The sequence below is a fragment of the Epinephelus fuscoguttatus genome, linkage group LG18 (assembly GCF_011397635.1).
Source record: "Epinephelus fuscoguttatus linkage group LG18, E.fuscoguttatus.final_Chr_v1".
Classification (NCBI taxonomy): domain Eukaryota; kingdom Metazoa; phylum Chordata; class Actinopteri; order Perciformes; family Serranidae; genus Epinephelus; species Epinephelus fuscoguttatus.
The window spans coordinates 19520591-19544396 of NC_064769.1; the positions used below are offsets into that span (position 1 = coordinate 19520591).

The 23806-nt window shown below is 41.2% G+C and overlaps 1 protein-coding gene across 2 annotated transcripts; it reads left to right on the forward strand.

Moving 5' to 3' along the window:
* Positions 1-932: 932 nt before the first annotated feature.
* Positions 933-23166, forward strand: coro1cb (coronin, actin binding protein, 1Cb). 2 transcript variants are annotated; one of them, XM_049603900.1, is made up of 12 exons: positions 933-1028; positions 4216-6751; positions 14087-14286; positions 16439-16561; positions 17182-17311; positions 17989-18170; positions 18313-18432; positions 18773-18877; positions 18976-19121; positions 20152-20209; positions 20314-20556; positions 22205-23166. In XM_049603900.1, the coding sequence occupies exons 1-12, from the start codon at positions 963-965 to the stop codon at positions 22322-22324; spliced, it is 4029 nt and encodes a 1342-aa protein (XP_049459857.1). In that variant the 5' UTR covers positions 933-962; the 3' UTR covers positions 22325-23166. The 2 variants fall into 2 exon arrangements, with proteins under 2 accessions (XP_049459857.1, XP_049459858.1); XM_049603901.1 differs by lacking the exons at positions 933-1028; positions 4216-6751 and adding an exon at positions 8833-9159.
* Positions 23167-23806: the final 640 nt, after the last annotated feature.

The window sequence follows — 23806 nt, forward strand, 5'->3', positions numbered from 1 at the left end:
TCAAGCTCTTTTGCATGAAAGTATACATTTTTGATGTTACATATCTTTAAACCCACCTCCAAACCTAATACTGTCTTTTTCCTTTATTCTTGGATTTAAATGTGGCTAAATGTAGATAAACCTAACTGACTCTACTAACCATATTTCTACATAAAACCTACCTCTGCATGCACATACATATTCATGTGTCTTGAAAAGGTCTTAAAAAGCATTACATTTAAATAATGTGTGATACCTGTAGACACCCTGTTATTCACACTAGGATTTTCTTTTGTATCTTAACTGTAAATAGTACACTAAAATCATCAAAACAGAGCTTGTTCCTTAATTTGTTTATTCACAAATTCATTTTCCATAACTGCGCATACTGTTCGGGGTCACGAGGGGGCTGGAGCCTATCCCAGCTGACAGTGGGCGAGAGGCAGGGTACACTCTGGACAGGTCACCAGACTATCACAGGGCTGACACACAGAGACAGACAACCATTCACACTCACATTCACACCTACGGCCAATTTAGAGTCACCAGTTAACCTGCATGTCTTTGGACTGTGGGAGGAAGCCAGAGTACCCAGAGAAAACCCACACTGACACAGGGAGAACATGTAAACTCTGCACAGAGGGGCTCCCTCCTGGGGCTCAAACCAGCAACCCTAACCACTGCACAGTGGAGCAGTATTTTTTTCAGTATTTATTTATTTATTATTATTATTTTTTTTTTTTTTAAAAAAAGGACCCCCCCCAGACCCCCTGACGAGAGGTCCTGGCTAATTAACATAACTGATGCAAAAATGGCCCCTGTTAACAAAGCTTTATTGCAAGATATAGTACATCTTTGATAATATGAATCAGCCTCTGTCTGCCTCTGGCCTTCTCTTTCTCTTTATGGACAGGGCAGAGAGCTCACTTTATTGAGTTAGTCAAATGAAGTTGGTCTGAGATCATGGGGCAGGTGACAGCTGAATGAGAGATGATCTCCCAGAAACACCAAAGTCCTACAGGACAACGACAGGCAGATCATCAGCCTCAGTGAGTATCTACCTATTATCTGTGATGATTTCATGTCAGTGTTAGTTTAAGTTAATTAGATAACATCCGAAACGGTAACAGGTAAGTTGTTTGAATAGAAGTTTTAATGAATATAGTCATTATTGACTGTTATGGTAAAGATTATAGAAACAGGCCAGGAGGGCTTAAATGTTAAAGGTCAGTTAAAGGTTTTCCTTCCTCAGTGTTCAAAATGACATGCTGGTATGTGGTGATACTGTACATTTGTGGTTATGTTAGGTTATACTGAACTATGTTATTCAAACCACATACAGTAGATATTCTTATTGTGAGCTGGTACATTGCATGAATCCATTGTGCCACTGTAAACTAGCAGTACATACAGTATATATAATTTTATGACTCTAAGTTCTGCCTAACAGAATGCTGTACAAATTTTACTGTCAAACTAGATTAGGTGTCTGAATATCACCCTGCCATACTACGTATTTGAATTTGACTTCACTGCATGTGATACACTTACTGCTCTAAAGGAAGGGCACAGTATTCTGTTGGGAAAAACAAAACCTATCCTGAGACCGTGCTAGAAAGCTTGTGAACTCAAAGTCACAAGTCTCTTATAAACTGTCTGCTCAGTATTAGAGAGACACAAGAACGGGAGCTGGACAGATAGATATGAGGGAGGGAGTTTCACAGGCCAATGTCACAGATGCCTCCCACTGCTGCCATTATAACACATCCATCCCGAAATAACACTTCAGATACGCTAAAGCTGCAAGCGCACGCATCTGTCGTGGATCACTGGGAGCCACATCATAGCAAACAAACAGAAACAATGTCAGCTGGTTAAAGATGAAAGCTCTGATAAAGCTAGAGGAAGCAGGTGGAGGACAGAATATGTGCCATGATGCACCAAATCACCACATCAGTGTAATTCGGTCAGGGGATGGTCTGTTTTTTAGCCTTCCATCCATTACTTTTAGGCCACCATTTTATTTGTTTATCCTTTGCTTTTAGCTTACTAAGTGTTTATCCATTAGGCCTACTTTTAAACATCTATTTTAACTATTATCTTTTATATTTAGCTATTTAAATCATTTATCAATTTCAGCTTTTTTTTAGCTATTATCCTTTACTTCAAGCCAACTATTTCAACTGCTTATGCATTACCTTGAGGTTTTAATTGTTTATCCATTAGCCTGCTAATTATTTTACTTGCATATCTGTTACTTTTACCTACCTACGTCAATTATTTATCCATTACTTTAAGCATGTAATTTGACCATTATCCATTACATTTAGTCATTTCAACCATTTATCAATTAAGCTACTTTAACTGTTCATCCATTACTTCTAACTATTTCAACTACTTATTCATTAGGCCCTGTTTTTGACTATTTATCTGTTACAGTACTTAAAGCTAACTATGTCAACTGTTCAGGGCCAGACCTACAGCACACAAAAAAAACCAAGTTACATCTCTTACATTTATTTTATTTATTAGGAATAAGAACAAAAGTTAATAAAAATCTTTTTTGGTCTACGTAAAAAGAAAATATTTATTTTTATCCATAACTTTTAGCCATTTATTTTAACCATTATCCCCTACTCTTAACTATGTCAACCATTTATCAATGTTAGCTTACTATTTCAATTGTTTCCATTTGTTTTAGCTGTCTTTTTTAACCATTTATCCATTTTATTTCAACCATTTATCAATCACTTAATTATTCTTAAATGTTTTGATTATTCATACATTACTTTTAGACTATTTCAGTCTATTTCAGCAATTTACCCCTAGCTAACTATTTAAAGATCCATTACTTTTAGCTATATATTTAAACCATCACTGTTACATTTTGTGTTTGTTTGCTAGTTTTTTTATGCACTCTTGACATGTGGTGTTCAGATGTTACACCAGGTCAATATAGATATATTTCTGTCATCAAATTGTAATTTTAATCTGTTCAAAGTCATTTGGTAACTCACAGTCTTTCCAATTATAAGTGCCCTGGGTAAGGAGTCACTGGTGCAGAGGACAAGAGCCATAATTCATAGATAAACAGTAGTCAGGCTTCAAGGGGAATAGTTTCATTTACATTCTGCGGACAAGCACGTTGGTTAAATAGACAGGCTTGAAAGAAACAAAGTGACACTCAACACCTCTCAGGCTTGTAATAGCTTAAGCAACAGAGTGCATGATTACAGAAGCAGGGTGAAGAGGTTCAGTCACCTCTCTTGCACTTACCTTTCAACCGAAGAAATCAAAGAACCTTAACTTAGCATTTTGTCTGATTCTAGATTAAGTTAAGCGTATGCTCCTGGAAAATGTACCTGATGCAACAGCACTTACACATTCAGTCATCTGAAAGCTAAAAATACTCCGATTCCACATGCCACTTTAAAGTCTGTTGATCTGTTTTCCCTTTGCAATAATCTCTCTGCCACCATCCATCATGTCGGTGGTTAAACTCATCCAGCCCCTGACAAACAATTCGGTTCAGGAGTCAAAGCGCTTGTGACTTGAATCATGTATTCGAGGTGACCTTTCTATAGTCCCTGTAACCAAAACAACTGTAAACATTCAGATAGTTTGAGGGGGATTCACACAAGCATGCCTTGTCCCTGGACCAGTAATTGACAGTGCATGATGTCTCACACTGTGCTGGCTCTGAGGATACATGATTACAGTTACATTAGTTATTAGACTCACAAATCACATAAAAGCAAGACTTTGACATAATTTAAGGCGTATTAATCTAGTTTTAGAGAGCATCAAAACGATCTTAAATGACTCATAGGCCTATTTCATGTATTTGGCAGCATTTAGAGATCACATTCTCCCTGGGCTTTTTATTTGACCTTGGCACGTGACAGCTGACCTCTTATCTCACTTGTCTTGTTTCCTTTTTGGCCTCCTGACTCACTGGCAGCAGTCAGACCAGCTTTAATTATAGCATACAACATTCCTTTCCAACAGAATAGAGGGAGATAGATAGACAGGCCTTGGGAGGGCAAGAGTGAGCCGTATAGACGAACATACAAAATAGGGAAAGGTTCAAGACGGGTAAAAATAGACCGCAATGCCTGTTGTGTGATTTCACTTCGTTGGGATGGGGAGGCGAGCCATCCTCATTACGCCATTGTGTCATGCTTATAAAACTGCTGCTGCGTCTTGACATTTCATTCTCTCTTTTCCTAATGTTAGGACAGAGCAACAACCATGGGCCAAAAGCTGGAGAGGCTGTCGGAAAGGGATGAAGAGTCGCTTGATGATTCAGAGTGGTCGGGGCAAACTGAAGAGACAGAACAGTCGGAGACTGCAGCAGAACAAGATGAGAGCAGAGATCAGGAGGATGGCAGTTTTGCGACCCCTGGGGGTATTGGCTGGATTAGTGGGATCAGTGTCACTGGCCCTGCCACTGGGCAAACAGGGGAGCTCACAGTCACTTCTGCACGTACAGACCCCCAAACTGGGCAGCCAATCAGATCTCTAGGTCAGCAGGAGCACCCTGTGAACACCAAGGGAGAGTGTGTGGGTGGAGACAGAAAGAGCCACAGTGTCACTCGGACTGCAGAGGAGTCAAAAACTGTCCTGAGCCCTAAGGAGACAAGACAAACTTCAGACAAAAGGCAAGGGTCTAGGAGTAAGGCTGTGGCCTATATTGGGACTACAGCTATGGAGGAGCAGGGAAACGGGAAGAAATCGGACCTTGCTTGTAAAAAGTTAGGTCCTGACACTCAAACCGGCTCATGCAATCCCTCTAATGAGGAGGACTTTGTGGTGCTCGAGGAGGATGAGACTTGGATGTCATCTGACGGGGAACATAAAACCACTTTTGGCAATAAAACAGATGATCTTCAGTCTCCTTTTAAAGGAAGCGTTGAGGAGAACGCTTCTGCAAGTGGCAGTAACCTTCCACAACCTTCCAAGAATGCTCCTCAAGAAAAGGGTAATGAGAAGAAAAGCAAGAGAAGATCTGACACACTTTCAGTCACAGCCGACAGTGTGGAAGCACATGCTGAAAGTTCACCCGCAGATTGTTTTGAGAGGGAAATGGTTCCAGATTTGGCTGAAGTGACAGGCAGCAGGTGTCAGCTAAAAAGAGTTGGTCATGTTGGGGCTGCCCAAACCAAGGCAACTGGGAGAGGAAGAGCAGAGAGGGAGCAAGACATGAATGACTACAGCAAGGGGGAGGTCTCTACTTACAGTAACGTGACACAAAACAGTGGCTCGGGGAAAAGATTAAGAGAGAGCAGTGATGATTTGGGAAACATGCTTAATGAAGCAGGCCAGTTGATTGTTCAAGAGGAGCCAGGAGGGGAGAAAGAGACAAAGTCAAAATGGGAACCATGCTTGGAAAAGGTAGATCCTTCTTTAAGAGAGGAACATCAATGCAAGGGAAGCCACAATGTACAAAAAACAGCAGAAGCAGATCAGTCCCATCTGAGTAGGTTTGCGGGCGCTGTCTCAAAGAGGGCTAAGGCAGGTAGTTTGTGTACCAAGAAAGAGGATGGCCAATTGGCTAGCAAAGCAGCCGACTCTCACCCCCTAAAAGCAAAGCCCTCTAGCTCTGAAACACCACTTCTAGAAGACAATCCCTCGTTTTCACTGGAACAGTGTGATACGACCCACTGTGTTCCTCTGCCAGGCAATGAAGGCTGTGATGAACTGATACAGGTCGCGAGCTTGAAGAGGGAGAGCAATCATGTTTGCTTCTCTGCCGTCGTCACCCCTCCACCTGTAACTCATCTGTTGCCTGAGAAAGTCACATCAATGGCGACACAACTTGGTACAAGTGTGGTAAATTCACAAATGGCGCCAGATGCCTCATGTGACTCTAGAGATGAATCTATGCCAAAAGAAAAACCCAGAGTTAAAGGCCCACCTCCGCCTGTCCCCAAAAAACCTAAAAACCCTTTTATAAAGCTGAAAACCGCACAATTGAAGTCTGGTGATGTGCAAAGAAGAGGCAAAGATCATCTACGCTCTGAGGAGAGGGTCAAGAGGAGGCACACTTTTGATTTTCATGTTCCATACAACACTCTAACTAATCAGGACATGTGCTTGTTGTGGGACGAAAGGGGCACTTACACAGTGCCAACCAACATACGACGGCTCTCAGCTGACCTCAGCCCTTGGGAAAACCTTTCACTGGGACATATGGATGATCGGTACGGAGACATGGTCGACTTTGACTACTGCGGGCGTGTGGCACAGCTGTCTCCAGAGGCAGAGCCGCCAAACCTGGACATGTTGGAGAGAAGAATATTCCTGGAGAGAAAATCCAGATTTAAAAGCTCGCCTCCTGTTGCGAAAAAGCCCCAAATTCGTGTTGCATCCAAAGAGATTCTTCACACACCTGAGGTCACATCAGACAATGAAATCCAAAGACCAAAACCTGCTCCTTCAGGGAAACAAGAAATCTACCCAGAGCTCCAATCTGCAAGAGTCATCAGCGACAACCGTGGTAACTATGTTAAGCATAGAGAGTACCACAGTAGTGATCGGGATGCAAGCTGTAACAGCAAGGTGGGTTCTTACAAGCCCGTGGCGGAAATTATCAAAGAAAAAAATCAAGTGCAAAGACATCAGAGATGGGTCAAACCTGAAGGGGTTAAAGCTCAGGTTCGGGTGGCTGAGGAGGGTCCAAGTGTGAAAGTATCCCAGATGAAGAATGCCTTTGATGTCCCAAAGAAATCCAAAGAGAGACCTCCAGAAGTTCCACCACCTCCAAAGAAAGGTAAGGACCTCTGACTGTAAACATTAGAGACATCAGTTCTGCACTTTTTATTGGTTCAGTGATTTATCAGAGCATTCATACACACCAAAACTGTGGTTAAAAACATTTTTCCATTTGTGTATGAAGGCTCTTAAAAACTAATTTGAGGACTGTGAATTTCTGAACGCTAAGTGACTTGCGTGTTTTAAATAAATAAAAAGTAATACACAAATCAATATTTGTATGGCCCTGTGACAGTCTGGGTGTACCCTGCCTCTTGCCCACTGTCAGCTGGGATAGGCTCCGGCCTGCCCACAACCCCTGACTGGATAAGCAGTTACATAAAAATGAATGAATATTTTTATACTTAATATTATCAGTGGATCAAGTGACTATGTGTAATGTGGAATTGGTCACTACCCTCAGCTCAAAGGAGATTTTCAGCCTCTTCAGCTGATTACTTTGATTCAAAGCAGCTGGTGTATTCATGTCCTGCCAGTCATCTAACAACAGGATCTGTCTCGTTATTTAATATACAACATTTAAACTTTAAGCCTGATTCAATTAAGAGTCTGGTTCTTCTTCTCTGGTTGGGAGAGTAATTCAATAAAAACGTAGTGAGGTTTTCTCAGACATCTTTTCACGTGGCTTGAGCTGTGATTCAGTAGCATTTGGATGATTGTGGAAGACAAAAAAGATGTTTCACCTTCCTGTCATTTAGTCAAGAATCAACCAAGTTCGTCTCCTCACCAATGAAAGTGCAGAATTTTTTATCTGGGTCCTGGTGTGTATGCAGTTCGGATGTTGTCCCAGTGTTAACCTCAGATTTCTCCCACGCCCCCAAACACAAGCAGCTCAGGGTGAACCGCAGACTCAGATTTACCCCTAGGTGTAAATGAGAGTATTAATGTGTTTATCTACGGTAATAGTCCCTATGGCAGTCTTGGAAACTGTCAGTGGTGTTTCCCCGCCTTCTGCTGATACATACTGGGATAGGCTCCAAACTCCTTGATCTTTTAGAGATAAGCTGGTAGGAAGAATATAAATTATTTTTCTTTCATCATGTCACACTCGTGCATTCATGATGCAAACAAGCTGTTGCATTAACATCCTCCTAAAATGGGTGAAATATAATATTAAATAATAATGCATCTAATAAAGTGGTTTTGTTTTCAGATTATATTATTCATTATTATATTATTCATTATATTATTCAATAATTACCCAGTAACCAAGTAATTATGTGTAACTCACAAGGTAATCAACACATTACTTGACAAAATAAAAGGTCTTCAGACACTAGGAGCCTCACATACACAGTAGTTTGACCAAAAACGATGTCCACTCATGGTCGACTTACATTTTCTGGAACTTTTTAGCTGTATCACATCGTCATCTCTGCTGTCTTCTCACTTCTCATCTGTGTCAGCTCATAAATTATTTATGAAAATTTGTTTTTGACCTTGATGAAGACCGGGTCATTGTTCAAACCCCTAGGAAAAAAGGAAGCAAGTGGCTGTTGAGTTGGGGTTGTTATGTCTAGGTTAAGAATGATCCATCATGCTTGTGTCACATTCATTTTCACTGACATATTCAGAGCCCACAGACATTCATTTTGAGGTCTGAGACTATGTAAAAAGGGCTGGATAATTAAATAGCATTAATTTGCTCAAAAACAGTATACATTTTTTTAAACTGCATTTCATCAATCCTAAGGAATGCAAATACGTCATTTGAAAGCACAATTACAGAACACCAAAAAAGAGGGACTAATTATTAGGAGATTCCTTTGAATACTTGTGATGTGTGGGTGCATCTCAGACTATGGGGGTTTCTCATTGTGTTTGGACAGTGCAGGCTGGGGTGGGGTGGGGTAGGATGGGACGGGATGGGGCAGAGGGGGAGGGGAGGGACCATGACACAAAAGATGCTGCTGGCAATGAAAATCCACATTTTTGGCATAGTTGAAACAAACAAGAATTAATGCAGGAGGTCTGCTTACAAAGACACGAGGAGGATGCAGCGAGAAACCCAGATTTCCTGCAGCCCCATCCCCATTCACAGCCTTGGGAAATGAAATCTGACTTTTCCTTTGCGCATGTGCCGTAGCCGGTCGTCAACGTATCCTATTGAATTTAATAACGATGAGAGTAGACGATTGCTAGTCTTCCGCAGGTGAGAAGCGGACAGGGGATGCTCTATTTGACAACCGGCATCCAGATATACCACTAGATTTCAAACACTGCCTCCGAGCCACATATTTGCAGTCAGAAGGGGGAATAAGTGCAAAGCGGCTGGGCTCTTCTTTTTGTGGAGACAAGGGATACTAGAGCAACGTCCTGCAGGATAAGGGCGCGCCTAAACTACCAGATTCATGTGTTGTGATTGATTACCCCCGTGCTTACGAAAATCTTGCATAGATTTAGGAGGTAAGAAAACCTGAAAAGTGTCTTTGCGTTGTGCATTTTGCATGTGATCTGTCGGTCGGGGCTGTGCAGCATCCATTTCGCTCGCTGGATGGGTTTGAGAATGGGAGCAGCCAAAAACCTTGGGTGGAAATATCTGCACTTGCGTCAGCTGGCGGCGGTCCACCGCAGCTAGCGGCTAGCAGCTAGGCTAAGCGGCTATGCTAGCTAGCTAACTGGTGAGCGGTTCGGGTGCAGAGCACACTGGCAGGCTGGTGGAGCAGCTATAAAATAATGTCACATTGTACTCTGAATGGACAACTCTTTATGGACATAATGTATAAGTTACATAGCTACTTGTCTGATATATTAAATAAACAGCACTATCTTCAGTTTGCCTCCTTGTTGCGGTGTAACGTTCCTGAGTATCAACGGCTGTTCAGACGGGACCAGCCCCGGCACAGCTGCCGAGCTGCTGGGGCAGTGCGGCGGAACACGGTCCACGATTATTCTTGTCACATTTAACGTTAAACTTCTTTATACTTAAACTATTTTTAACGAATATACACGCTTGAATAGAGCACACGCTTTTGCCTCGATTCTATGCGATAGTCACATCTGGAGCGTACTCACCAAAATACAAATCTGCATACCCGATCCACCCCCTTGTTCCAGGGACGGTTAGGTTAGCAAGGATAGCTAGCTTAAGTTATATCTAGCTAAAGCCTTCCCACAGCGGTAACAACTTGGTTCAAATTAGTGCATTTTTAATTTAAAATCACAGCTGAGTCTCAGTATTATGCTTATATGTTAGTTTACAGCTGCTTGTCTTAATGGGGAGGGGGCTACACGCCGAGCTTTGTGGTAACATCAGCTAACGTTAGCTAGCAACCATTGTTTAACGTTAGCACAGTGCAGCTGTTTCCACCTCCTTTGAGTGATGCTGCTTATTCAGCTTAATCAATAAAAAATGTAACAAGCACTTATTAAAATAAGCTCAAGCTGAGGTGAAGTGATTGTGATTGCATCTTTGGTTGTGTCCACCCATGCAGCTATCCAGACAGACAGACACTGAAATATCACACAGAGAGGCCAGACTCCTGCAGGGATGCTCACTATATTTATATTTATATCAGAGAAATTCTCCTGCAAAGATATCATAGCATCAGTCTGCAACAGCTGGAACAAGGCAGTCCACCATCATGATGCTCAGTAATGTGCTGCTGTACTGTAGTGTGGGCTGGGTGGTGGTGGTGGTGAGGTGGAGAGCAGGGAGCAGCATGTTGTGATGTATGGCATCAACTGAAGCCTGCAGGCGCTGAAGCAGCTCATTTTGTCTGATGCATATTTGGAGTGAGGGTAGCTGCTCTTGAATGGAGCACTAATATTGGCAGAGGGAACATGCTGTTCCGGTCAGCCGTAAACAGTAAGTCCTATGATGTCCAGATATTATGCAGCCCTGCAGCAGCATGATCACTGTTCACGGCTCTGTGAGGCATCGTGCTATGAATCAACTGCTCAGGGTGAGCGTTTGATTCATAAAAAAAGGTCATGTCTAGTAATCCACCTTGAGACTGTTTATTTCTCTCATATCTCAATGTCAGATGAGAGCAGTTACAGATGAAAGTGCTTATTTTAGCTACTAATACTATAGAGGTATGCTGTGTGTATGTGTTGTGGGAGGAGGATGCTGTCATGAACTGAACTGAGACTGTAAGAAAGTGGCTTCCTGTTTATGCAAAGAGATGTCTTGTGATGTGTCCTCACATAGGACTGTAGAATTTGGCTGTTATGTGGATTGAAGTGATATGGTTAGTGCCTATTTATACACTGATTTACACTTAATTTGTATTATGCACTTTTATTTAGATTTATAAATTGAAAGTTTTACAATTACCCTACTTATATGATTCCATAATATTCATGTAAGAATAAAAAAAGATGTAGTGTCATCAATTACAGTCAGTGCACACCCTGCTCTGAGACAAGATCTAATCAGGCTAAATAACTGAAAACGTCTGCGTGGTTGAATAATAGGTTTGAGGGATTTAAAGGTCCAGTGTGTAGGATTTAGGGGGCTATATTGGCAGGAATGGAATATAATATGTATGATTTCCTTATCGTATAATTACCCGGAAATAAGAACGGTCACGTTTTTTGTTACCTTAGAATGAGCTGTTTATATCTACATAGCGAGCGGGTCCTCGTCCACAGAGATCACCATGTTTCACCGCCATGTCTCTACAGTAGCCTAGAACGGACATACCACTGGCTCTAGATAGAGCCATTTGCATTTTTTTGTTTTGGCCACTAAAGTTAGCCCCTCTGCAACAAGCTGAAAAGCAAAGTGATTTTTAAGACGATTTCAGTTTTCAGGGTTGGGTTTTTTTTTTTGTTTTTTTTTTTGTTTGTTTTTTTTCAGATATGAAATAAAAGTGTGCATTATGCTACTGTGTTTAACTCCAGTACTTAAGATATAAAAATTAAAATATTAAAATAAAATATATATCGTCACTGTGATGAGACTGTAAGTGGGAAAATATAACTACTAGCTATATATTCATCAGTAGAATAACACAACAATAGAATTAGAGTAAACATAATAAATGTGTATTGTATGTTGAATTAATATGTACATTCAAGAGTTGATAATTTGATTCCCAGTAAAAACCTCCTGAACGTCTGGATCTTAAGTTATCAGAGAAAAAAGGTGAGCATACATTAGCAGGTGCTGGGTTAATGGACCTTCTGCAACTAACCGAACAACATCAGAGAAACACTGACATGTGAAACGTGAAACTGCTTTATTTTATGTTCTTGCCGGTTTTAATGACCTGGTCTGTTTGTTTTGGAGAGGAAGTGACCTCTGTAGATAATTCGTCTCCCAGTAAAAATCTCCTCAATAACAAATACTGAAGGAATTCTAGCCAGGAGAGAACTTTCAGCTGGTTGCAATCTGCAATCCTCACCACTAGATGGCACTAAATCCTTCACACTACTCCTTCCATGCCTTTTGCTGAATTCAGATAGTTGGTTACTTTTTTGTGTTAATACATTTATCTGCCCTAAATCATCATTATAATCTCTAAAAGTACAGAAAAAAACCCTCACACTGTCACCTGACATCCAGTTCCAAAAACATGGGTACTTTGCTCTCCTCAAACTCTGAGCAACAGAGCTATTTTTAAATGACAGTGTTAAATCAGAGATAATATTTGATCGTGCTGATGCAGAACTGTAAAGTATGCACCGGTGTTGCTGAGGAAGATTTTGTAAAAACCCTTGTTTCTTTATCAGATCAAAAATGCAGTGATTCAGCTTTTCCGCTTTCAAAATCTGTGACTGAATGTGAAGAAGCGGGTGGTTTGGTGTGATGACAGACCTGTGGATAACTGGCGAAAAATCCTGCAGCCTGTATAACAGCTCAGTATGTCGCTTCAAACTGGCAGCTTAATTACTGCCCCGAGACACTATATTTTCCACATAATTACACAGCAAAGCACGTCACGAAAATGATGGAAAATCTTTCTCTAGTGTCAAAGACAGTTTTTTCTTAAAATTACAATAGACAGTGCTGAGGCAAGTCCAGTTTTAGGAGAATTCCCAATGTGTTAGGTTTTAATGTTTGGCTGCAGAACGGATCTAACAGTTTCCAAAGTTGTCAAAATGCCAACAGTGGATTTTGCTGCGAAAACAATTGTCCCCTCTCGAAGCAGAAGTGAGATTTATAGAAGAAACAGGAAGCGGTGAACATGCTCAAGGGCGCACTGAGCCACAGTGTGATCATTAAGTGCCGATGGACGATTGAGATCATTCCCAGAATCCTCATGGAGCAGCAACAGGCCATCTGTGGTGTGCTCACAGGAAATCGTGGTAAAAATAAAACATCTCAGCAAGGGCTTTTCATGAATGCACACCTTTTCGCTGCAACCATATGAGTGACTCCTGAAGGTTACAGTTCTATGTCTTCCACATTTTCATGAAATGGCAATTCTGTCCTCTTACTACCTCCACATTGTTCTATTTTCTGTTAGTCACACAATAAATTATGCTACTCCTAATTAATTAAACATCTCATGTAGAAAGGTAAGAAAAGGAAGTGGCTTGCTTTTTTAAAAATCCCAATAAAAGTTGCCTGATTGGGATTTTTGTGTTATAACAGAAACTGCTGGGCTGCAGATTTGTGTTCTGCAGTACGCTGCAGAAGTGGAGCTAATTTAACTTTCTGAGGCGTCATCAGGTAGCCTAAATATTAATGAACACTAAAACTCTAAATTTGTGCTCTCGTTTAGTTACAGTAAATTGAGCATAAGTGCTCTCCAGTTCAATTAACATCCGTAAACTGTGAAATGGAGAGATGCACAGTACATCAGGTGAAGCATTTTAACCTTCTATCACAGATTGTTGGATGGCATAAAGAAATACCGCTAATATGTTGTGCAATATGTGTATCTGCTCTCTTGGTTAATGTCACCAGATGTCCAGTTTTAACTTGATTTACCTTACTTTTTCTGCAGACCTGTACAGTTATTCTTTTTTTTATTATTATTGTATTATTGCACAAATCTGGAAAATTACACTGAGATAAGGAGGTAAACACAGCTGGAGAAAAAATGTGTCTCATGCATAGTTTACCTCAAATGTTTGCCTGTAGGTAGAGCTGATTTGTTTCCCTATGCAGGCACAGGAACAAACTCAGTCACAGTTAAATAGCATAATCTCAGATCAGACAGACTGTGCAAGCAGTAAACCAAACTAACCCCAAGGAGTCCTTGGCAGGTTCATGTTGATGAAGGAAGGATGCTCATTTTTAGAATTATATATCACCAGTTTCTTTGGGACATGGCCACTTTCTACAATGTTCACACATTTTATTTTATTAGAATTACGTCGGTGAGGCACATTTCCTGGCAAAACACTCTTACTGTACTGTTACTTCTTACATCTGCAGATATGTTGCGGCGAGTTGTGCGACAGAGCAAGTTCCGTCATGTGTTTGGGCAGGCCGTGAGGAACGACCAGTGCTACGATGACATCCGCGTGTCCAGGGTCACATGGGACAGCTCCTTCTGTGCCGTCAACCCCAAATTTGTTGCCATCATCATAGACGCCAGTGGGGGAGGAGCCTTTCTTGTACTTCCTCTACAAAAGGTGAGTGACGCTCTACCACCTTTCCATCAAGGGTGGTACAAAGATCTTTTAGGGTCAGTGACAGACAGCCGGCAACTTCTTGAGCTGAAAAATGAAGCCAACATGGAAGTGCCAAAAATTGCAGTTCCTGGAATGGCCACTTGAGGCTGGCTCCAAAAAATAGTCAATCCCTGTGGATGTTTATGTTAAAATGCCCAGATTTACAGTAGAAATAAACATGTTTACAGCCTGATACAAAAAAACAGTTTTAGTCTCTTTAGCTGATTTCAACATTAGCTGCTGGTTATGTAGCGTAACTGTGGCGTAACCCCGGATCAGGCCCCCAGGAACGCTGCTCAGCCTTGCAGCCAACACTAAACACTTTGGTCGGCAAAAAAAGTCTTGTTAGGTATTTGGTTGTACTTAAAGACCCTCTAAGGAGCCGGATGTATAGTTTTTCCTGTAAGTATATTTTGTTTCAGTGGTTTTTAAGCCTGTTTTTCACTTTTGAAAATTAACATTAGCATTATCAACCGTCCCAAACCCTCACCTATGGTCATGAGTTATGGGTAATGACAGAAAGAATGAAGTCGCGGATACAAGAGGTCGAAATGAGTTTCCTCCGTGGGGTGGCTGGGCTCAGCCCTAGAGATAGGGTAAGGAGCTCAGAGTAGAGCTGCTGTTCCTTTCGCATCGAAAGGGGTCAGTTGAGGTAGTTCGGGCACCTGATCAGGATGCCTCCTAGGTGCCTCCCGCTAGAGGTGTTCCGGGCACGACCCACTGGTAGGAGGCCCCGGGGCAAACCCAGAACGTGCTCAAGAGATTACATATCTCATCTGGCCTGGGAACACCTTGGGGTACCCCAGAAGGAGCTGGAAAGCGTGGCTGGGGAGAGGGATGTCTAGAATACTTTGCTCAGCCTGCTGCCTCCGCAACCCAGCTTTGGAGAAGGGGTTTAAAATGGATGGATGGGTGGATTATCACAGTTAAGTATAGACTGTAATGCACCATGCTAACCAAGCTAGCAGCTGGCATTGGAGTTAGCACCACCATCTTGTTGCCGAATTGAGGCTTCAAAATGATAGCCTATAAACAAATGGGTGACGTGAAAGTAGCTACGTCCAATTTATTTATATAGGCAATAATTACAGAAGAGCTGTGACGTCCAAGTTTGCATGAAGTGTTCAAAAAAAGACAGATTTTATATAATCTGGCCTCAAAGGCTGGTGTTATCCAGGTTATTTTGTTCTGTGACATTTTCAAACTCTTCACATGGGGGCTTTAATTGTCAGCTAGGAATAAAAAGCTGCATGACGCATGCAACTGAAGAACAAAAAAGACACAGAGGTTGTAAAGCAGAGGTACACGAGTTGTTCTGTAACAGTACACTATCATAGTATAGCAGTCGGGGCATATAGCAAATCAATCCTATAGGTTTGTTCTTGGTTAGCAGACCTTCAGCACGCTGCCGCTGTGACCCTGAGGTTCATATCTATAGTAAAAACATAGATAATCAATGTCTAAATCTGCCTGGTAGTAAAGGCATCCAACGTATATCCTGTTACAGTTGGCTCATTGGACACATGATACTCACAGTGGGGATGGGTGCTGTGCCATTATTTTAGGCCACTGGGTTAATTGATTTACATTCACTGTATAATGGGCTGCCTCTGGAGAAGCTGCTGTAACTTTGGGATATTCAGGTAGACAGACGTCCAACCATGACGACAATGGATGAGGTCATAACAGTGAAATGTATTTACAGTGTCCTTTAATTTAATTTTCTTTGGGGTCATTACAGGCCCAGAGGATGACGCTAAGCTGTCTCCTTTTGTTGGTTAGCTTGTGAATTCAGTGAGGATTTGCTGCTGAATCCCAAAGTTCAGCTCTTTTCCTCTCACAGTCGACCACCACAAGTCCTCTTTTTGCTGGTTTTATGGTGTTTGGTGTTAAATAAATAACTTTCAGTTGACTCGTGAGTGTAATATTTGAAAATATTTGCAGTGTAATGGTCATAGAAGAGTGCGTAATTGTCTTGTAGTCATGCAAAGGACTGAATATAACCTCCACAGGACCGGTTAGTTAAATGATCCCTGTTAGTCAGTCATTTCCATATCTCTCTGACAGATATCAGCGCACACTCTTTGTAACAAAGTTGTCTTCTGTCTCACAGAGCGGACGCATAGACAAGGTCTATCCTACAGTATGTGGTCACACAGGCCCGGTGTTGGACATCGACTGGTGTCCTCATAATGACCTCGTCATTGCTAGTGGCTCTGAGGACTGCACGGTCATGGTAAGGACACAGTTAATCTCAGATGGATCACATGAGCTTTGGGTTTTTTCCTGGGTTTATTATGTTTGTGCTTTGATAGATAAGCAGTTATAAGTACTTATATAACCAATTACAGCAATTGATGTTACAACATGTATCCAGTGGAATACAAAATGTCCTGGTGCAGATGATGGGCTTGTTCCTTTTTTTATTTTTATTTTTTACTCTATCATTTTCGATTTTTTAATATATATAACCTTTTGAATCTTGTGACGTTAAATATTTGTTGATTCTAATATATTCTCAGTGCTTTTTGAGACTGTGGATTGTAGTATTTGTCAGTAAGAGTAGTTAGAAGTGTATTTTTTATCACTTTTTTTTAACAATGCTGTTATTTGATGTCGTACAATTGTAGCTGGAGTTTTCCTTTGCATATATAAAACTGCCAAACTTGGCTTGTCTAATGAGACAAAGTCCTGCTGTTTGATGTACAGAACATGCTTATCATCAGCACTAACACATGAAAGCCTTAATCTACTTCCTGTCGTCCACTCTTCAGTATGAGTACTGCAGGATTATTTTAGTGAACAGATTTTTATCTGTCTTGTCTGGTATGTAACTGGTTTATTTTTCTGACTCAGGTTTGGCAGATCCCTGAGAACGGACTGGAGACTCCCCTTTCAGAGCCTGTGGTCGTGCTAGAGGGACACTCTAAGAGGGTCGGCATTGTGTCTTGGCATCCCACCGCTCGCAACGTTCTCCTCAGCGCAGGTAACATTTGACTGAGTACAGATTCACATCAAATCAATCAGTGCCAAATTACAGTACCTGAGAACACATCTAGTTGTGAAAGATGGGTTCAAACAAGAGGCACAGTAAAGCTTCCCGCAGCCAGCCAAGAGCTGTGAAAGTGTTGCTTCAGCACTGATCTGCAGTGATAGCTTTGGCGTCTGGTCTATTTTTTTCTTTATCTTTTTAGAAATAGAGTAGTATCACCGTTATTTGTGATTGTGTTTTTTTAAATTATGTACTTATTCTATATAGCCTGTTTGTCAGTTGTGTTTAAACAGAGTGAGAGGGATAAGCAGCCACACACAAGCAGATGGACAGACAGACAGAAACAGATTAGCGGTATGTGTGATTAAAAAAGAGCAGAGGAGCAGAATCGCTTGTTGATCAGAGTATCGAGTGTGAAGGAGGGACTATGTCATCCCTACAGCTTGTTCTAGGTACCGTTGGATACCAGTACTGAATCCCAGGTTTCATTTCAAATGTAAATGGCACCCAACCCTGACCATTTGTCCACTGTGCACAGCTGAACTCCAAATCTGACCAATCATCTCACAGACTGCCCTCTGTCATGTTGCTTTGTGTGATGCAAAGAGCTTAAAATAACCTTGGACCCAGAGGTGTGTGTAGTCAGGCTGTGCTGCATGTCTCCATTTTAGGGTGTGACAACCAGATCATCATTTGGAATGTGGGCACGGGAGAGGCCATGATCAACCTGGACGACATGCACCCTGATGTTATCTTTAGTGTCAGCTGGAGCCGCAATGGCAGCCTGCTCTGCACCGCCTGCAAGGACAAGAAGGTCCGCATCATCGACCCCCGTAAAAAAAAGGTTGTTGCGGTAAGTGGAAACGCTGCGGGGGATTTGGAGGTCGGATGCTTCTAGCATGAAATATTCTTTCCCAGAATCGCCCACCAAAGTGTTGACTCGAAGCGCCCACAAACACGGCCGCCCAATCTGACGAGTGTGTTTCTGTTTTTAGGAGAAGGACAAAGCCCACGAGGGAGCTCGACCAATGAGAGCCATCTTTTTAGCAAATGGAAACATCTTCACCACTGGATTCAGCCGCATGAGCGAACGCCAGCTGGCCCTGTGGAAAGCTGTACGTCAATGGAGTGAATCTCTTTCAATCATGAAATCACTGATACATCACATATTCACTGTCGTCTCTGTGACACTGGACTTTTGTAGAGCCTTGGTGTGAGCAGCTTCCTGCTTCTTCTCTGCTGCCTGAATGTGAAATAAGGATTTTTTTTCCTATCAAATTTTCAGTTTCATTACACTTCATCTCCAGTTGGGGGCGTCAAATTCAAAGGTTCCAGAACTAATTAACAGTAGTGGCAGAATATGAGTAATTCTTTTTCCTTATTGGTTATAGATGCAACTTAAGCGTGTTACATAGTTTAGTTTTCAGCTTCAAATACTGAGTTTTGTGTCTCCAGGAAAACTTCGATGAGCCAATATGTGTTCAAGAGATGGACTCCAGTAATGGAGTCCTGCTGCCCTTCTATGACCCCGACACCAACGTAGTCTACCTGTGTGGAAAGGTGAGGAGCCTTGGAAAGAAATTCAGTTTTTTTGTTGTTTCCTATTTCTAGTAATGAAATTCACAAACTGACCTTGAGCTATACCTGTGTGTCCTCAGGGTGACAGCAGCATTCGGTACTTTGAGATCACTGATGAGGCACCGTATGTTCACTACCTCAACACCTTTTCCACCAAGGAGCCCCAGAGGGGGATGGGATACATGCCCAAGAGAGGCCTGGATGTCAACAAATGTGAAATCGCAAGGTATCAGTAAATATGTTTTCTTTTTTTATTGTTTTTTTTTAATTTATTATTATTATCTGAAAAAAATACCCATATTTTTTATTATTAAGAACACATCAGTTTAAACCAGTAGCTCTCATACTGTGGGGTGGGCTTCCCTGGATGACTTGGAGCCACTGCAGGTGGGGCATAGATTACCAGGGAAAAAATTTGCAGTGAAACTAAGCTGAATAAATCTGATTTATTCAAGGAAAACAAACAAACGAGAGTTTGCTGATGCTATCACACTGACCTTTATATCACTAAAATGAAGCATGGATCCTTTTTTTATTAGTTGCCTTCCCAATTATTGGTAACAAATGAGTGTGCTGGGGGAGCATGAACTTTTTTCCAGGTTCTTAAGGGGGCATGACAGGAAGAGTTTGAGAACCACTGGCTTAAACTGATTTATACCTAGATTCCTTATCTCCATGCACCCATTTATTTCTGCAAAGGAGACATCCTGAGAACTGCTACTAAGGATTATTTTCTTACATGTTAATCCACCATTTTTCCCCCTTATTAATTGTTTAGTCTATAAAGTATCACAAAATTGTAAAAAAAAATTTAGAAGCTGGAACCAAAGACATTTTTTGCTTTGAAAAGGAAAATTAATTAATCTATTACAAAAATTGTTGTGATTAATATACTTTCAATTGTCTTATCGATTAATCAACAAATTGTTTTAGCTCTGGACATTATCATAGTCGACTGTAAACAAGTTCATTTTAGTGTAATGAATGAGAAAATAGGGACTGAGCCCATCTAAGCAAGTTAAAAAATATATATAAGTTTTAAAATCTGATTTTCAAAATGATTTTTGTATTTTTTTCTCCGATTTTTAAAAATATTTTAAATTAACAGATACATTATCATATGTATTTAAACAAACTAATGAGCCTTACTAAGTTGAAATAAATATAAAAACTCTTACAGCTAAGTGTTTCTCATTCTGCAGTTTAAAGTTTTGTTGTGTGTGATACTAACCATATGATATTAATTCTCTCTGCAGGTTTTACAAACTGCATGAGAGAAAATGTGAGCCAATCATCATGACAGTCCCGCGTAAGGTTCGTCTGTGTTTATATCACTGCTGTTCTGTCAGTGCCGCTTCTTGTCCTTCTCTTCTGCCGTCCTCTTCTCCTTACGACATGTCCTGTGTCCTCCCCACCAGTCGGATCTGTTCCAGGACGACCTGTATCCCGACACAGCCGGCCCCGACCCCGCCCTGGAGGCAGAGGAGTGGTTTGCCGGGAAGAACGGAGGCCCCATCCTGATCTCGCTCAAAGATGGCTACGTTTCCACAAAGAACCGGGATCTGAAAGTGGTCAAGACGAACGTCCTGGAGACCAAGCCGCCCACTAAAGCAGAGAACATCCCGACTGTCCAGAAGCACGCTTCTCCGCAGCCCTCAGTAGTAAGTATAAACATGTTGTATTATTTTGCTTTAACTGTAGAATTTACTTTTAGTTATTATTGCTTTTGTTACGATAGAATGGTTCTTCTTATTACGTCATATTATGAAGCAAATGTTGATCACATAATGTAATGGCTATAGAATAATGACACCATCAAGATTTAGATTGGCTCCCTACAAGCCTCACTTTCACTATACAATTCTGCCTGCTACGTGGGTACAGTCTCCTGGGAAAATGAAAGCTCGATTTACAGCATAAAGGAAGGGCATCAACCATTCTGCAACCAAAAAAGGAAGAAGATAGTATTTTGGTTTTCACCGGTAGCTATCAATAGCTTTCCTCAGTTACCAAAGAGTATCAGTGTAAGTTCTTTGCAGTTACTGTCACCAATAGCGGAAATGGTGGATGGTAGAACAGCCAAAATAATTGGTAGTTGCTCTGCTCTGAGATAAACAGCAATCCGATTGCCTTTGTGATGGCAGCGCCAACATTAATACCATTTAAGAAAGTTGAAGTTTTCTGAGAAAGTTTTCTGTTTCCACTTTAAAACAGATTATTATTATAGTTCCCTATTAAGAAAGCATGGTGGGGCAACCTGTAGCTCAACAGTGGAGTGTGCACCCCATTTAAGTTGAGTCCTTTGCAGCAGCCTGGGTTCAGTTCCAATCTGTGGCCCTTTGTTGCATGTTCCCCTTCTTTCTCTCCAGATGTCCTGTAATAAAGGCAAAAGGCCCAGAAAAAAATAGTATTAAAAAAAAAGAAGAAAAGACAAAGCATCTCACTTTAAAGCTTTGATTCTCTGCCCAAACCTAATTGGGCTTGATCCGGTCCACCGGGTCTGAACCAGGCTGTAATTTCTCAACATTACACCTTGGCTTGAATCAGGTCGGGTTCTTGCCCATTTTTCGGTGTTAGAGTGTTCTACTTCTATATGAAATAATCTTCAATTTAGTTTCAATTTCACTATGCTTGGCACTCTGCCACTCTGAGAGTGTGGTGCTCTGAATCAAACCATATCTTATCGAATTTCTGAACGTCTAGTTTGTGACAAAATGCGCTCTAGCGCTCGGAGTGGCTGTTTACAAAGCACCCCGTGTCGCAAATGTCTGTTACCGCACTGAAAAGACTTCAGTGACTTTAGCTTGTACCAAAAGTTTATATATTTTTGATAAAATGTTTACAGTGGAAAGCCAGGTTTTAAATGGCTTGGGCCCAAAACTGCTGCAATGGTTGAGCTTAAACAGAAACTAAGTGGGTTTATGTATGGTTGGGCCTGTCTTTTGGGGATCAGAACACAATCAGAACACAATTGCACTTTTCAAACTCGCACACAGCATTTTCTTGCTGACATTTGGACTCTCTCTTTCACAGTAATTATTATGGTTGGAACATTTCACAAAAGTTATGGATCAGCACATACTCTGGTATTTAGGTCACAATTCAGTGGAACAGCAAGGGAAAATGTTAACTGCTGGAGGGCTTCATTGCCTCTAAATCCCTGCTCATTTTGCCAGGATTAACAACAAAATGTGTTTTGAAATAGATCAAATACAGAAATCTTCTGTAGAAATCTGGAAATCTTCAGCAGAGTCAGATGTGAGGTGTATAGAACTCATCCGAGCTAACTGTCTGTTCGTTTTTGCCCAGAAAATGGAAGATAAACTGGAAGAGGTACTCCGAGAGTTCAAGTCACTCAGGGACCGTGTCATCCTCCAAGACCGTCGAATCGCCAGACTGGAAGAGCAGGTTGCCAAGGTTGCCATGTAAGACGCGACCCCATTCCCGGGACGGTACGTCATTTTTTGGAGAGGAATCGCATGGACGGGGAGGGGTCAGCCACGGCCAAATTCTCAAAGATTCGGCTTCATTGAGCTTGGCGTCGTCCCTGCGATGAGACCAAGCCCTACATTCCAAGATGAACTTTATTTTTTCCTCATCAAGTCTCCAGTTTCACACTTCGCCCCAACACACACAGAGAAAAAGGAGAAACTCTCGCAGCTCATGTACACAATTGAAGAAAAGACATTTTTGTTGAAGGAAAAAGTCTTAATTTTTTTTTTGTTTTTCAAATTGTGGTAAAACATTCTTATGTGAAGTTTGTACTTACTACTCAAAAACTGTATGTAGCATCAGTATTTCCATTGTTATTTTTTGTGTTGCCAAATATAAATCGTGTGCGGCTTCATGCACTGCTTTTACATTTATTTTCTCTCCTGTTGTACATTCCAGTCACAACCTGCTAGATTGATTTAGTCAAGCTGGAATTTTTTTAAAGACAATAGCTGTTGAACTTTTTTCCTCCCACCAGTTTGCTCATTGAAAACCATCAGGTTTATGAATGTGGAAGAATTCCTTCTAAAACGTTTTGTTCCTGTTCTTCTGGGCTTGAAATTTACCATTGGGTTTTATTGGGGATGGGGGGTGGGGGGGGTTGCATCTCTCTGGTGTAAATGTTGTGCAAATGTAGTGGTGCCTCTTGTCACTGTTAAGGGTCAAATTAAAGTCGCCCTCTCCAGTGCATATTTGGTGTTGGGAAGGGACCACTCACCCAGCTTGTGTTTCACTGAACCCCTGACAAACAGTTCTGTGCACATAATAAAGATTTTACACATGAAAACCTGTTTTCTGTTCTTTTCTTTATATTCTTTTGGCTTCTGTCTAACTCTGTCCCTGCACGTTGAGTTTAGAGCCCCGCTAATATATCATGTAAATTACAAATACAAAGCATACTGAACAGTATTGATAAGGGTAGTTATGTATGGATAAAGAAGGTACTTGTAGGTCAGCTCAAACATTAAAGCACTTAGTCTAGAGCTGCAACTAACCAGTGTTTTCATTAAGTTTGGTATTTTTTCTCATCTTTTTGTGTGTAAGTGAAAAATTGGAGCAGCACGTTTTTTAACTGGTCTAGTGCTTAACAAGTGTGTTGTAGACAGGAGCAACAAAACGTGACCACTAGGGCATATTCACATCGCCAATTTACATCCACTGAAAGGCCTTGTTGTTCTCATTGACATGTTCAAGTTATCATTTTAAGTGTCTGACAACATTATGGAAAGAATCACTACAGAGATAGTATCATAGTCATAGTATAGATAGAAAAAAAGTCATAGTATAGGATGTTGTCCAAAACCATGAAAAAAAGTCATAGTATAGGATGTCGTCCAAAACCATGAAAAAAAGTCATAGTATAGGATGTTGTCCAAAACCATGAAAAAAAGTCATAGGATGTCGTCCAAAATCATGAAA